This window comes from Neolamprologus brichardi, chromosome 4 (genome assembly GCF_056152115.1).
Source record: "Neolamprologus brichardi isolate AB-2024 chromosome 4, ASM5615211v1, whole genome shotgun sequence".
In the NCBI taxonomy this organism is placed as follows: Eukaryota; Metazoa; Chordata; class Actinopteri; order Cichliformes; family Cichlidae; genus Neolamprologus; species Neolamprologus brichardi.
Window position 1 is genome coordinate 8,997,191 of NC_142107.1, and position 15,121 is coordinate 9,012,311.

The window sequence follows — 15,121 nt, forward strand, 5'->3', positions numbered from 1 at the left end:
GACATCAAAAGGTAATTACTTCTAATCTGGGCCGAGCCCAAACTCCATAACTCTTTGAGTAATCCTGCAAGCATACATCCTTGGCGGAGGTTAAAAGAAAGCGAGGGAAAAGTGTTATATTCCAAAGAGGGGATGGTTTTTGGACCTTTTGCAGGTTGGATTCAGCCTGAGAAGCAAAGCTCGGGGCAAATTAATGTGGAAAAAGTCTGCAAAGCAGCTAGTTGAGCTAACTGAAGGTGACTCAGACAGACATTTTTATCAGCACTTCCCTTCTCTTATCTGGAAATATGGTGACCGGACACTTGAAAAAAAAAAAGGGGGGGGGGGGAGGACACTGTTTAAAGAGACCCAAAACGGTGAAAATAAAGAAACAAAGCAATGGGAATTGGCTCTTGCATACACTTGGACACGACTTTACTCAGAAACCAATGTAAATATGTAAATGGCTGCATATTACTTTTCTTTTCCCCTTTCACTCCTCACTGATCCACCCCACCCTGCAGCTGTGTAGCAGGTCAGTGCCCCCTCTCTCTCTCTCTCTCCCTCCCAGTCTGGCTCTTTGGTTCTTACCATAAAAAAGCTGCCAATCTGGCTGGAAGAAGACATAATTGCCATTATGACTGCTGCGGTCCTGCACATCACACAGTATGCTGATTGTTCCTCAGAGCAGGAGGAGAAAGGGGGAGGAAAACACTGTCTGCTCTGTGCAGACGCCACACAATATTATCATAGCGTGACTACAGCTCATCCACACACACAGATACACACAGACAGGGTCTCTACTCACTTTTTTCTTTTTTCAGCCCACTCAGACTCTGTAATCTTTCAACTAAGCACAGAGCAAACACAGGTTTCTATAGGGATAAAAATCCATACACCGCTGCCTTTAAAAAAAAAGAAAAGAAAGAAACTGTAACTGTCAAGCCCTGGGTAAACACACACTTACACACACAGTGCCACCACCAATAGGAAAAGATAGAAGGCCTGAATGGAAAAGCAGCTTGTACCAGAACAGGAACACCCAGTTAATGTGTGTGCGTGTGTTTCTGAGAGCATATGGAGCTGAGGTATTTGGGAAAGCTGACCTTACCCCGGGTCCAAGTCCACTTCTTCAGCTCCAAAAATTAAAAGGTCACAAACACATTAAAAGTACTGACACTTTAACAACTCCATAATATAAATAAATAATTTTAAAATAGCTTCAGCGAACATGTTATACACATCCTGGTGTAAAAGCAGCTCTGTGCAGAGGATGTGAGAGCACTGATAAGCTGCAGGAAATATCCATTCCCACAATAGTAAACTGATGTATTTCGAAGGGAAACGTCTTTATCCTTGATACTAGATTACGCGGCTTATTCGGCTGACGGCACAAAGGAAAGGGGAGTCCCACCTCCAACGGGTGGAAGAAAACTGCTGCATCTGCATGCGTGTGAGAAAACAACCCCACATGCATGTGCCGCTTGAGGGATTTGAAGGTAGGATCTCACAAGCCGCATCAAAGCCATTAGACTCGCTAAACAGACTTTATTCAAGCATTTGCCGCTCACTGAGCAAGTCGAGCCTTTGTTTTTTGTTTTTTTTTCCTCTCCTTGAAACCTTAAATTCTGCCCAAAGCAACAGAGAGCGCAGAATTTGTTTTATTTGCTCAGTTTGGAAACAGTTTTATGAAGGATTTTTGAATCTCATAACTACAAAAAAAAAGGGGGGGGGGGGGGGGGGTTCATAAGTTGAAGGTTTATTTGATTAAAAGCACTGCTCCAGTCTCACACAACCCACCACAACTGTTAAGGAATATTACAGCAGGCCAGGGGCCAATCATATTTATCAGGAAAATAAATTGTTAAGCATTTAAAGGTCTATAAGGTCATAAAAGGCCACTGACACCAGGCCTATAACTGCATATTTTACTGCATTCAAACAGCCGTTCTTCAGGTGTGAATAGTTACATTTTAGAGTCTGTGCATCAAACAGAGCTGAAAACCTTTTAAATTATTAATATTAAGTAAATTAGAAAATAGTCTGCGGGCCAGCTGGCACACTATGGCATACCCGATTTGGCCCCGCAGGCTATAAATGGCTATTAAAGCTGCCATAAAGACAGCTTTAATGACACCGCTAATGTTCGCTTCCCTCACTTTAATGGAGGTTTTAATTATGCGTTTTAGCCCCGAGGTCACAGAGGTTCCAGATATCAGAATATCTTATATTCAGAGGTATGCAAATGTAAGTTTGAATTGTTTCAAGTCAATCTTGTAAACACGAGGAAAGTAATTCAGATCTGTGCCTTTACAGAGATGTAAATGTGAAAGTTTAACAATCAGAGCTTCTTTATTCATTTATTGCTTGAGTACCTAATAAAGTGACCTCTAGTCAATGCTTAATAGCCACCTCTGTGTTCCTGGATGAAATGCTCCTGAGCCACTTCAAACTCTTTCTGCAAACTTTTTATGCAACAAGGATCGAGTCATGTGAAATTTAGTGTCATATGACAGGTCCTCTGCAGCCTTTTCTCACAGGACTCCTGCACAAAGTCTCTGTAAAAGTGCAATAAACCCATTTTAAAACAGAAACAGAACTGATGACTTCATGGTTTATTAAGACATACAGGGACATCTTTCATCCTGTAACCATGACGAGAAAGTAAAGGTTTGTTTAATATAATAGACAATAAGAATTATCGAGCGGTGTATGTGTGTGACGCCACAACTAAAATGAAATAAATTAAAACTATCTAGACTTCCTTTCACACACTCACACGACAGCTAAAACCAGTTACATTATAGACATAATAGTCTCTTTGGTGCATGCATTAGCATGATATCTATGACATTTCAGCTTTCTGAACAGTAAGAAAAAGAAATGCTGTACTTGTTCAAACAAGTAAATACTGGGAAGCATTAAAACAGGAAAGCATCACCACCGTTTCCCATTCAATAAGTTGTTCAGTTACAGCACTGTATGTATGACAGTACACGGTCTTGAAGCTGACCCAGGATCAGGCTGAAGTGTTCAATTTGACAAACAAAAGGCGTAAACCAGAGGAGCAAAGGCAGTCGTTTTTAAACAGAGCGGCCAATTAATCCGTTTTCTTGCCGGCGGCCAGCTTGTCGACGTGTTGAGCGAAGGTCTCGGCCACAATCAGAGGGAAGACCAGAGACGCATCGGCGTACACCTGAGAACCAAGAATAGAGCCGCTGATCACTTTTCTATTATTATACAAATCATATTTTTAAACAATGATGCTGTATTATTGTTTTTCACTAAAGTGAAACCAGACAGTTTTCCTAGTTATGCTTTTCAGTGCCTTGGATGCACTCTGAGCACAAACACTGTGCAGACGCTGCCACCTTAAGGCCAAAATGAGGAACACATCTCCTAGTTGCACCACCATTGCCACCATTTTTCCCCCCTTCTGTTTGACTTGTTCTCGTTCCTTCGTTGCGTGCGAAGAATCTGTTGCTCTGCTTTGTTGCCTCGCTGCCATTTCCGGTCCAGTATGAAAATATATCTAAACACTTTGAATGCCCCTAAAACTGATTTCACTGGAAAAGAAGGACAGCAAATGAAGGAACTCTCCAAACATGGAACAATGAAAGCAATAAAAACGCAAGTCGCTCAGATCAAACAGAGGGAAATTCTTTGTTATTAAAAACTCACCGGCCACTTCAATATGCACATTATTCATACACTGCTGAACTACTGGGATTTCCATACAAGAGAGTGATCTCAAACTGGTTTTCGGAACAGGACAATGAGTTCACTGTACTCAAATCACCAGACCACAGTCACCAGATCTCAAACCAGCGGAACGGCTTTGGGATGTGGTGAAACAGCAAAGTCTCATCAGAAAGCCGACAAATCTGCAGAAACTATGTGATGCTATCCTGTCAATATGGATCAAAATCTGTGAGGATAGTTTCCAGCGCCTTGGAGAATTAACAGTTTTGAAGGTAAAAGGGGTCCGAACCAGCAGAACCAAGGCATACCTAATAAAGTGTGCGTGACTATATTAAGCATGACAAAAAATAATAAAAAATTAAAATACAGGTGGCTCCCAGTACCTCCCCCCAGCCTCTTAATAGCACCTATGGTGTAAATGTAAAAATTCAAGGTGATTTTCAGAAAAGATGAGCTCTGACCTTGAGGTTCAGGTCACTGAGATCCAAACTTACCGCACTTACAGTATGAATTTGAAAATCCTGTGTTCACAAACCCCCTGATAATACCCCATCAACCTTTGACAGCTAACAGGTAAAAACCCAGTAATTTAATATACTAGCTTAGCTTCTCAGACATTACTCAGTAGTAATGAAAACAGAAATGTTTGCATCAGTCTGGCCTGCAGTTATACGATCTCAACCCTGCTAACCAACCAACCCTAACCCAGCCAACCAACGTCTCCTTGATGCCTGAATGATCCCATAAGTGCATGGAGCTGATGTGTCCAGTACAGCAAGCGTATGGGTGTTATGTACTCCACTCTTAAATCAAACTAAGGCGTTTTCAGTTCTTAAAACACCTCTGAAACTGACACCCTTAGACTTGTGCGCTTAAAAAAAAATTTTAAATTTAAAAAAAATCCCAAAGACATCTCAAAATCTGATGTGAATAAAGACCATCTGACGTAAAAAAAAAAAAAAGGGGGGGGGGGGGGGGTAAAGTTGACATTTATCATCACCTTCACAGGTTTGGCATCTGTTCTGATCTTGCCCCAAGATACAGCCTCATCCGGTCTGGCCCCGGAGTCGGAGCCATCAAACTCCTGCCCCGTGTTCACATACACCACGTAGTCAGCTCCATTTCTCTGGCGGGAAAGAGAGAGAGTGTCAAAACAGGATTCTGATTAGGTTTGTGAGGAAGTTTGCTTTACTCGTTTAAACTTGTTAATATTTCTCGAAATAAGAACAAAGAGTCACAGTAACTTACAGGTAGAAAATTTCACAACTATTACAGTGAATCTGTGAAGTAACTGCAGGCTGTAACTGTTAAAGCAGCTACAGTGGAAATACTCAGACAGCCCACGTTCCTCAGATTTGTACTCAAGTAGAAACTCTTAGGTATAACCTAATTTATCAAACTTTTTCAGAAGTGAGAAAAGTTCAAGCTAAAGATAAAAGAATTTAGTTACCATAAGATTTGCGTTGGCTATATGATGTTTGACCAGCCCCCCTCCCAGGATGATCATCCCAGTCCTCTTGGCAAATACCGCCTGGCTGTTCAACCTGCGAATATCTGAAAATAAAGCGCGCATTAGCAACACGAAACGACTAAAAACCTGCGTTTTAGTCAGCAACATCGGCGCCGCTACAAACCTTCTACGATGTCCAGAATCAAGCCGGGGTTCTTATACGAGTGGAAGTAGATCATGTCGCCCAGAGAGCCGTCTGTCAGAGCGGGACTGAACACCGGGATGTTATTCTGAAACGCAACACGACAGCACATTTAGCCACCAAACAGCACAGACGGTGCAAAGTAAGCAAAGCAAGTGAGAATAGGAGGTGCATAACCACCTTGTATGCCCAGTAGTAGACAGAGTCTGTATTATTTATCTCCTTTCCAAGTCGGTGGATCATTTTGGAGGGAGTCCAGCGGGTGCCCTGGAATCACAGAAACTTCTTATTATTCCTAATTCTTTTTAAAGTTGTATATTACATATTAAACCTAAAAGTGCATAAGACTAACAACTATTGTTGCAGTAGGCTTTGGGGTGCAGGGAGAGACTCACCTCTGTGTTCTGCTCCAGCAACATCTGGTCCAGGATGGGCATCAGCCAGTCTTCAAATTTACAGTAGTTATCGTTGGGCACCACCAGATTACCAATTCTACAGCCAGTGAAGACAGAGGGAGACGGACAAGGACAAAATCAATACATCAGCAGGTTTTTCTATGTGAGCCAAGGTCACAGATCAGCACCTGCCTGAAAAATCCTTGCACCAACACAACATGTGCCATTTGTGATGAAAGCATAAAGAATAAGAAACTTGTCCACGAATATTTTTATTTTACATGTTAGCTTACAGATAAACCACAGCAGCGCTAACAAACCTGTTGATGCCTCTCAGGCGGAGCTCCTTGCCAGGGAGGCTGAAGTCTCCCAGGTAGGTGTGAGCCAGGCACTTGATCAAATCCTCCTCCACGCCTCCTGCTGTGGTTACAATAACATCCACCTGACACAGAGGAACAGATTCTGAGAAACCGGGTGACTGATTTAGAGCTTATGTGGATCGTTACATAAGACGTGTCATTTTGTACCATTTTGTGCTGCGCCAAATAGCGGATGCTTTCTCTGACTCCGGAGCTGATGAGGTTGGAGGTGTACCCCAGGAAGATGGTGCAGCCTGACTTTGGGGTTTCCGACTCATTTCCTTCCCCTTCCTCCACTGGTTCAAGACGCTTCTCGATCTGTGGTGGTCAAAATCATTGCTGAGCAACAGATAAACAGATATTGCAAACATACAACTGGATCACTGTGGCAACAACCACACCTTACAAATGAGGCCAAACACAACAGCGTCGAGGAGCTGGCTCCAAAACCACCGCTGGCTCAATGTCAACTTTATCAAAGTCAACAAATTTGTAATTTTGCTCTTCATCTCCAAGTTTTGAGGTAAACAGAACGCAGGATAAAAGTCAGGTTGGATTGTGGGTGTGACACATGTGCCCAGTCTGGAGTGACTGATAAGTTTTTTGAATGAGGAGGGCGAGTAAAAGTCTCTCAGTATCAGTGGAGCAAGACTCTAGGAAGTTAAAAGCTTTTAGGGTTCTTTGTTTTGTTTTTTTAAATAGTGACATATTCATATCAATACGATCCCTATGATCCCCATCAATAGGACTCCTCTTGTACTGCAGTGGAAGAAGAAATGCCAAAAGATGCACATAGCATAACCTGGGCAAGCAAAACCAAAACTACTATAAGACAGGAGAACGTGTGGGTCCAGACACCTTGCAGTCATTTACTGAAAGTTAATAACCCCCCCCAAAGGCATTGCTCTCACCATGGTGTTGATCTCCTGGATAGCCAGGGCTAAGCTGCTGGCCTGGAAGCCCGTGGTGAGGTAGGACTTCAGCACCGCATGGAGATCGACTCCCTGGTTGAAGTCGTAACCTCTGATTTTCGGCATGTCCTCGGGGAGGTCGCAGCTAGGCTTCAGGACAGCCTCCATGGCAACTGAGGGGGCCTGGTCTGCCATCTTCTCTGCAAAAGACAATCACCAAACAGAGGCTCTTTGAGATTTCCACAGAGATGGGCCTTCTTGGAGGTTTTCAGCCTATTTTAGGTAAAAAAATAAATAAATAAATAAATAAAACACACACTTGCAGATCCAGCTTATTCAGGATGCGATTCATTTGAATGTGCAAATGTTGGGAAGAACATTTTCCTGAAACATTTGGTTACTGGAGTGTTTGCATATAAAGAAACTAAAGTTAGTGGATTCCTAGTAAAAATTTCTATTCCTGGAAAGCCTAGCAGCATGTTTCTAAGGTGGATGTCCATCCTGCAGATTCCTTTAAAGTGCACCTCCTGAAGTTTTCCTGATTTTCTATTCATCATTCATTACAGTGCTAAAAACCTCATAGTAAGGTCAACATATGTAAAAGCAATCCGTGTGAACCAGAAGTGGAGACTATAGACTGCTTTGTTTCTGCTATTTCTTTTGAGCCTCTGAATGATGCCAGTGAGGGAGGATTTCTTAATTTGGTCAGCTCTGGCTCTGTGAACAACAGCTCCTCCCATCTGCTATAGAAACCTTCTGTTTCCGAGGTCAGCCAATCAGAAGAAAGCAGGTTTTTAGGGAAGCATTGGAGGCCAGGTACAAGATAAAAAATGATTATTTTAACTGTTATTTACATAAAGATACTCTAGTAGAGTCCATAAGTAAAAACATGGAGCTGGAAATGAGCAGATAGCAGGTCTGTTGTATATTCTCGTCTCTGGTGGCTCAAAATCTCTTTAATTTCATACCGTAGTTGAAGTGGAGGAAAATTACTTTAATACGTTTTTGAGGCGTGCAACAAAAAAACAACTATGTATATTTATTACCACGGCACTGTACTGCAGTTACATTGCTATAGATCTGCTGCACAGAGACATACTGCACAGTTTACTCAACTATGCTGTAACTTTACTTGTTAAGACTTCACATAAACATATTGCAAGCTTATAAAATCAGCTATCTGATTTTATGAGTACCAACACTGTCGTGAGAGGTGACTGGGCATTGATTTATCAGGATATTCTAATACTTTGTTTAAGGATTACATATCTGGTGACTTTTCGTTACAACACATGCTAATGTGAGAGTAAGCAGATGAATATTTTAAATGTAAATGCGACTTCTGGCCATCACATGGCTTTTTAAAAAAAAAATAACATCGATTTCACAGCCACAAAATATCTAAACTTTAAAAACCCTATGGTTTAGATGTAAAATTCCACTTATTTTTGGAATAAATGTCTTTGTGCAGGGACTAGCCTTTATTAAAAGAGCATACGGCGTTTAGCAGGTGCTAAAACATCAATGAAAACATACAAAAATCCATGTGATAGACGTTAGCTAGAAGCTAACTCTGAGTCAAACTAGCTTGAATCGCGACTTAACATCTAAAAGAGAAATGAAGACATACCTGTTCTTGAAGAGGCGTCAGGTGATGAAGAAGGCTGAGCAATAAACGGCTGTCACTACGCGCAAAAAAACAAATATTGAAGATTTGTATTCCCCTAAACGTCGCATGGATCGCCTGTGAGAAACGAGCTACTTCTACGGAAAGTGAAAAGGGACAAATGTGATCCAGGTTGCCCTTATTTTTAGCTACTCTACCTTTGTGGTGTTCACGGTGTTTTTCTTTCTCATCTTCCACAGATAGACAAATAGTAACATTTTAGGAGAATTTTCTTTCCCACCCCTTCTCCACAGGATTCCGTGAACTTTCCCATTGTTTTGAGTGTCGGTCAGTCCAGTGAGAGCTAATCGCAAATCCTTTTTATGCTACACCCACCAGTTGCAGTCAATCATGATCACTAATGGGAAATTAACAGGCCTTGACTATTTCAAGTTATAAGACATTATAGAACCCTCAGCGCTACTTATTAAAAGATTTAAATGAGTGTATGTACATATTGGGCCTGTATGTATACTGTTGACGCTGTGTGGATTAGAGAAAATCCTAAATTTCCAGTTCTTGTTTTTTGGTGTTTTTTTTACTTGTCCTAAAATTTGTCATTCATCAGGACCCACTAATCACTGAACTTAAAAAAGAGTCAGCTAAGCTCAAACTTTTCTACATAAAATCTTCTGTCAAAGTACAGACACATAATCTTGGTTTAAGGGCAGACCACACCTCTGAAGCACAGCCTCCAGCAGTGCCTGTGAAGAGATGTGATGTTTGTGACATTTCCACCACTGTGTTGTCTGACCTTTTCTATCACAGTCTTTGAACTGGGCCCAACAGGGAATTAAAAAACAACAAACAGAGGAGGGTACAGGTCAAAAGGGAAAGCCAGGAGCATCTCTGAGCAGATGCTCCTGTATAACCTGAGTTGTTTAGATCAGGTAAGTCACTTGTGTAGCTCATTTTCCTGCTGCTAACTTTGGTGTCATAGAAGTATGTTTTTGTTTTTTTCTGTGTTTTTGCTCTCAAGACAATGTCAGGAAAGATGTGCAGCAGCAGCAGCAGTGTTATTCAGGCACAAAAACTGGTGGATCAACTTCGGGTAGAGGCAAGCATGGAGAGATTCAAGGTGGGTAAGAATCTAAATCATCTGTTAATTTGCTTTATAGAGGTGGGCAGATTGATATAAATATTAATTGTAATAATGTCTTAATCTTTTTGTGTTTATTGTCACATCAGTTTTATTTAAAGCCTGCGGCTTTAGACACATACACATTTACATCCCAGGTCTCCCAAAAACAGTTCTGTATTCAGAATCTGTATTTACCTGGTATTGGATCAATATTAATTTTTAGTATCACACAGGACTATCATTTTATACTTTAATTGCTAAAAATTACTGAATATATATATGTATTTTTTATTTTAAAAAAAACATCCCATGCTCACTGTCCAACAGTTTTTCATACTTGTGTCTAAAATCCAGTCAACTCTCTGCCCCTGCAGATCTCTCTGACAGCAGCAGATTTAGTGCAGTACTGTCAGGAGCACAGGCGCAGCGACCCCCTGCTTACCGGCATAGCCACTTCATCCAATCCCTTCAAAGATAAGAAGACCTGTTTGATTCTTTGACAGCTCCCAGACGGCGCTGTGAGGAAAACCTTTGTCCGAGAATGCAACCACGAACATGTACTGTGTAAAAGATACTACATGTTCTCATCTGGAAAATCACGAAAGAATCCACGCACTTGATTTTTAGAACTTTTAATGCTGTCTTCTGTGGAAACAGTCTCTCAGCATGTTTGTAAATTGATTTTTGGTCAATATTAAAAACACACAGCATATGGACACAAATAATAACACTTTCCTGACTGTATTCAATTAAATAGCTATAGAAACACAATCAGTTTGTCACAGAGCAATAATTAGTTTACTGTACATTAAATGTTTAAGTAATTATTCTTGTATAATGCCAGTTTACATATGAGATTCAATAAATGTATTATAATTACAAACATTTACATGTCTGTGGTTTCAGTGCTGTTTGAACATAGCATATTTAAAGTGTCCTTAAGAGTGATTCAGTGAGTATTGGCACAAAATTAACATTTTTGGGGTAAACAATGGAAATAAATATTTGCTTTTCCATCTTTTTTAGTGGATCAAACAAGATAGAAATAAAAATAATAAAAATATAATGTGAGGGTTTATGACAAGACTAAAATACCTGAAATATCCTCCACCACATATTTACAACTAAATTAAACAACTGAAAGCAGTCATTTCACAATAGTTCACTTAAAAATTAAAAATAACCTGATTGGTCATCATCTGTCGTTATTTCTTCCCTTCTGTGTTTGTCTGTTTACTCAGCACTTACATGACTGTTGATGTAGCCAGCCTTCCAGGCAACGGCAGCTTCTTTATTTACCTTTGTTGATTTGTATAGAGACACAGAACAACACAACAAAGACCAGGGTTCCTGTTTTCATTGTTACCATGTAGTTTCTTCCACTTCATTTTCGGGGCCTCCACACTTGCACCCTGACGTCACCGGACGCTATAGCGAGGACTCCGGCCTCCACGCTCAGCTGAAAGTTTTCACACAGTGCAGTGAGAGAAACGAGAGGGAGAGAGAAGACACATGAACGGTGAAAAGAAGCCCACATTAATAAAGTTAAAATATCATCACTGATGCCCAGAGAGAGAACTGTCAGTACTTTTGCACTCACTAACATTGAATCCCTCCAAAACAGTTCAAAATGTGTCGTCTTTGATCAGAGTATGACCTCCCTAAAAGAAACTATAGCAACCCCTTCAGCTACTGCAGAACTGACAGATCCTAACCAAAACCAGAAAGAGCAAATATAAAACCAGTTTTAAAGTCTCTGCATTGGCTTCCTGACAAATTATATACGGTGTGTTCTGTAAACCATTCTGAGCTACAAAGTTGTATAAAAAAGTTGCTATATAAAAAAGTGTTGACTGACTGCACAGCACTCACCCCATGGACTCCAGTTTGATAGTGCAGGGTGCTTAACGTCCTCGGAGGTGCGGATGGTATATGAACCTGTAGCGCAGGCAGAAAAATTACAATTCAAGACTTTCAAGACATTCAGTAGCAAAGTTCCAGCAGCTTAAGGTAACAAAGAATTCTCTCACCTTGACGGTGCAATCAGATGAACAGGTGTAGAGGCTACCGGGGGATCTGTGGATGCCGGTGATCAGAGCTGTGTGCCCCACATCAAACTGAGAGACAGGCTTTAAGGTCCCCGCCTGCATGGAAAAGGAGTGCAGCTTGCCGCCGTTGTCTCCTGCCCATACCTCACAGCCACTGTAGCTCATGGACAGCAGGTAGGAGCTCAGCTGTAAAGTGGTGGGGTGGGTGGAGTTAGTGGCTTGGTGTAAAGGTGGATATGAGTATGTTTACAAAAGCACAAGCTCTTCAAGAAATCTACCCGAAGTCTCTTCAAGCCTTTGCCCGCTCTGCGGTCATAGACAGCCACAGTGCAGTCTTTGCTCCCTGAGATGATGTATTTGTCATCTGCACAGAGGCACATTACGGCGTTACTGTGCATACGGATGATTTTCACCAGTGGTGCAGCAGCTGTGGACAAAAACAGACAGAACCCACCTCAGCAAGTCATTTGTCTATATAACTGCTTTGCATTTACTAAACTCTTGACCCTCATGTGCACTTTCTACACAGCAAAACAAGCTTCATATAAATCCCTCTCACCTCTGGTGTCATACATGCTGACCCGCTTGTCAAAAGTACCAGCCAGCAACATGTCGGGCTGACAGGACAAGCAGAGAACAGCAGCCCCGGTCCTGATGAGGGCCCTATCTGCACCTCCTGCCTGCAGGTCCCACAGCCTCACAGTGCTGTCAAAGCCCCCTGAGGCCAGCAGAGGTCCTTGAGATGCCAGGCACCAGACCCAGCCTCGATGGCTGCTAAAATCACCCTGCCGTCCCATCGTCTGCAGCAGTGAGCCCAGCTCCAGATCCCAGAGCTTTACGTTCCAGTCTCTGGAAGCTGTGGCACAGACCTTCCCCTCTCCCCCAAGAAGGAGGACCGAGTTTACATGGGCAATGTGGCCTGTAGGCAGGGTAATGCATTCCAGCGCTGGTGGTGGGCTTGGACTTCTTGCCTCTACATGTTGCCCATTACCCAGATTCCTGTGGTCTGGCAAGTCTTCTTGGTGATTAAGAACTGCGTCTCGGCCCTCGTTGGCAATAAAAACCCTTCTGTGGTCCATTTCTTCTTCCATTAGTGCTGCAGCATCACCCTCTAGTCTGTCTTCAAGCTCTTCTCTCAATCTCGCTACTTGGTCCCCACCTAAGACGTGCTGCATTTCACCCTCTTCACCTTCCACTGCCACCTCCATTGCCTCATCCACACCATAAGCAACCTCCTGCACTGCCACTCCCACTCCGACCTGAACCTCTCCACCATCATCCTGGCCTCCCACACCAGGCTCCCCATCCTGAGGCATCACTTGCTCCCTTCTCTCCTCATCCTCCTGGTTTTGTCTGGCTACATGCTCAACTTCACCCGACCAGCAGGTTATGAGCTGTTCCATCTGCAGGCAGGCACCAGGCCAGTCAAAGTCCTCCCTTGGCCCCACTGGAAAAGCAGCTCTCAATCCCACCAACCTCTGTGCTCGGAGCTGCCAGGAGGTCCTGTCCTGCCCCACATTACTCAGCGCATGGCAGACCTGAAACAAGAAGGGGAAGGCATCGAAGGACATTTAAACATCTGCATGAGACAAATGTGGTCATGTGCCAAACATCTGTATTTTCCTGATTCATCTTTAACCCTTTCCCCCCCTTTTGGACACCTGCTATGGGTAATTTTTGTTTCTCTTTGTTGACATGAGCAGTTTCTGTCATATTTCAGGGCTGCTTCCAGAAGTTAGTGAGGGTGATCTCTGCCCATGCAGTTTACTAGGGATACCCTTCGAAAAACACAGTGCCCATTCTAATGGTTGTCAAACCAGGTCTTTATTGACATATACTGAGATGTTAGAACTCATCTTTAAAGATACCGAGGACCCCATCAAATGTTGTCTTTACAAAAATAACCAAGCGTAAAAAAGGCTTTCAAACAAACCTTTGGCAGCACGTTGACTACAAAGTGAACAGGAAGATATGAGACAATGTGGGTTAATATCTCCCATGGTAAGGACAACAAGCCACTGGACTCAGCTGAAGGTGAGGGGCTGATATCTGCTGAGGATGAGTGGCTGGTGGTCAGCAGACTAAGAAGATTAGATAAACACAGATTAATTATTTTCTTCATGACACTGTGCCACATGAAAACCCAGCTGACTGTGTGAGGCTCACCCATGCAGGTCAGGCCTGGTGGCTTCAGTGCTCTTCACCTGGTCAGGAAATGGCTGCTCACCGCGTACACCTGCCTCGCCTTCCTGCAGGTTATCCCTGACCTCAGACATCCCCTTTCTCCTCCAGAAGGCTAACTCATGGACCTTAGACTACCTTTATTTTGTGTTTTAATAAAGGTGGAGCTCTTTAAGCTAAGCTTAGCCTCAACTACATTTATGATGTTCGTATTCAGGGAAACTCTGCCTGAGGAAAGCTTTAGGTAGCCGTCACAAATGAACGCTTTCCTTTCCTTGATAGCTGCTAACTGCAATAGAAATACGGCTTTAAAACGCCCAGATAGCGGTTATCTTCTAAGTGTTGGCTGCTACTCCCTAAAAACAAAACCTGAAAGCGTTTACCGCTTCTTAAAACTTACCGCCTGAGTCAACGTTACTAAAGCGGAATATAAATCGAATTAAAGGCTAATGTAAGGCAGAAGCATCAATTGTTGTTTCTGTCCTGTAATCAAACAAACACACACACACACACAAAAAAAAACATTCAAACGGCAGTTCCGATGTCGTCATCAAACTGTGCAGCAGAATTACAATTCTATTGGTTGCGGTAGCCAGTGTGAGGGAGGGGGACACCCTCATCGGTGATTGGTGGATACGTTGTCAGCGCGACCATCACGGGGAAGACTTTCCTAAAAGCTTTTCCCCGCTATATATTATCAGTTTTTGTATTTCACGTGAAGGAAAAGAAAAGTTAATACATTTATTTCTGAAATAAATGTATTGAAATAAAATAATATACATATACACATACATATATATATACACACACACGCATATACATATACACACACACGCATATACATATATACACACACATATACACACACACATATATATATATATATATATATATACACACACATATATACACACATACACATATATACATATACACATGCACACATATACATATACGTACATGTATATATGCACATACATACATACATGTATATATGCACATACATACATACATGTATATATGCACATACATACGTATATATGCGTATGTATATATATATATATAAAATTATGGCTCTTAAAGTACCACTCTTATGACCGACATTAAAGTAGTATGCGCCTATTTAACACCATATACAGTTTACACA

The 15,121-nt window shown here is 42.0% G+C and overlaps 3 protein-coding genes across 3 annotated transcripts; 1 reads left to right on the forward strand and 2 right to left on the reverse strand.

The window, feature by feature from the left end:
- Positions 1-2,579: 2,579 nt before the first annotated feature.
- On the reverse strand, positions 2,580-8,787 carry dhps (deoxyhypusine synthase). The gene is made up of 10 exons (XM_006791589.3): positions 8,629-8,787; positions 6,999-7,198; positions 6,256-6,405; positions 6,049-6,170; positions 5,729-5,825; positions 5,514-5,600; positions 5,316-5,421; positions 5,132-5,235; positions 4,682-4,807; positions 2,580-3,175 (listed from the first exon to the last, which is right to left on the reverse strand). Exons 2-10 carry the CDS (start codon positions 7,191-7,193, stop codon positions 3,080-3,082), a joined length of 1,083 nt encoding a protein of 360 aa, XP_006791652.1. The 5' UTR covers positions 7,194-7,198; positions 8,629-8,787; the 3' UTR covers positions 2,580-3,079.
- A 719-nt stretch (positions 8,788-9,506) lies between these two features.
- On the forward strand, positions 9,507-10,622 carry LOC148102946 (guanine nucleotide-binding protein G(I)/G(S)/G(O) subunit gamma-12-like). The gene is made up of 3 exons (XM_087839756.1): positions 9,507-9,554; positions 9,644-9,742; positions 10,120-10,622. Exons 1-3 carry the CDS (start codon positions 9,522-9,524, stop codon positions 10,243-10,245), a joined length of 258 nt encoding a protein of 85 aa, XP_087695882.1. The 5' UTR covers positions 9,507-9,521; the 3' UTR covers positions 10,246-10,622.
- On the reverse strand, positions 10,362-14,515 carry fbxw9 (F-box and WD repeat domain containing 9). Its single transcript, XM_006791588.2, has 7 exons — positions 13,960-14,515; positions 13,727-13,874; positions 12,353-13,331; positions 12,072-12,220; positions 11,776-11,979; positions 11,618-11,683; positions 10,362-11,204 (listed from the first exon to the last, which is right to left on the reverse strand). The coding sequence occupies exons 1-7, from the start codon at positions 14,067-14,069 to the stop codon at positions 11,130-11,132; spliced, it is 1,731 nt and encodes a 576-aa protein (XP_006791651.2). The 5' UTR covers positions 14,070-14,515; the 3' UTR covers positions 10,362-11,129.
- Positions 14,516-15,121: the final 606 nt, after the last annotated feature.

Excerpts from the sequence above, each read along its gene's own strand:
- dhps (XM_006791589.3), bottom strand. The coding sequence starts at position 7,193 with ATGGCAGACCAGGCCCCCTCAGTTGCCATGGAGGCTGTCCTGAAGCCT. Across the intron at positions 5,826-6,048 it reads CGCCTGAGAGGCATCAACAG|AATTGGTAATCTGGTGGTGC; the intron begins GTTTGTTAGCGC and ends CACTGGCTGTAG. Across the intron at positions 3,176-4,681 it reads CAGATGCCAAACCTGTGAAG|GTGTACGCCGATGCGTCTCT; the intron begins GTGATGATAAAT and ends CTTGGTTCTCAG.
- LOC148102946 (XM_087839756.1), top strand. The coding sequence starts at position 9,522 with ATGCTCCTGTATAACCTGAGTTGTTTAGATCAG. Across the intron at positions 9,555-9,643 it reads ACCTGAGTTGTTTAGATCAG|ACAATGTCAGGAAAGATGTG; the intron begins GTAAGTCACTTG and ends TTTGCTCTCAAG. Across the intron at positions 9,743-10,119 it reads CAAGCATGGAGAGATTCAAG|ATCTCTCTGACAGCAGCAGA; the intron begins GTGGGTAAGAAT and ends CTGCCCCTGCAG.
- fbxw9 (XM_006791588.2), bottom strand. The coding sequence starts at position 14,069 with ATGTCTGAGGTCAGGGATAACCTGCAGGAAGGCGAGGCAGGTGTACGC. Across the intron at positions 13,875-13,959 it reads ACCAGGCCTGACCTGCATGG|TCTGCTGACCACCAGCCACT; the intron begins GTGAGCCTCACA and ends TAATCTTCTTAG. Across the intron at positions 11,980-12,071 it reads AAGGCTTGAAGAGACTTCGG|CTGAGCTCCTACCTGCTGTC; the intron begins GTAGATTTCTTG and ends ACCACTTTACAG.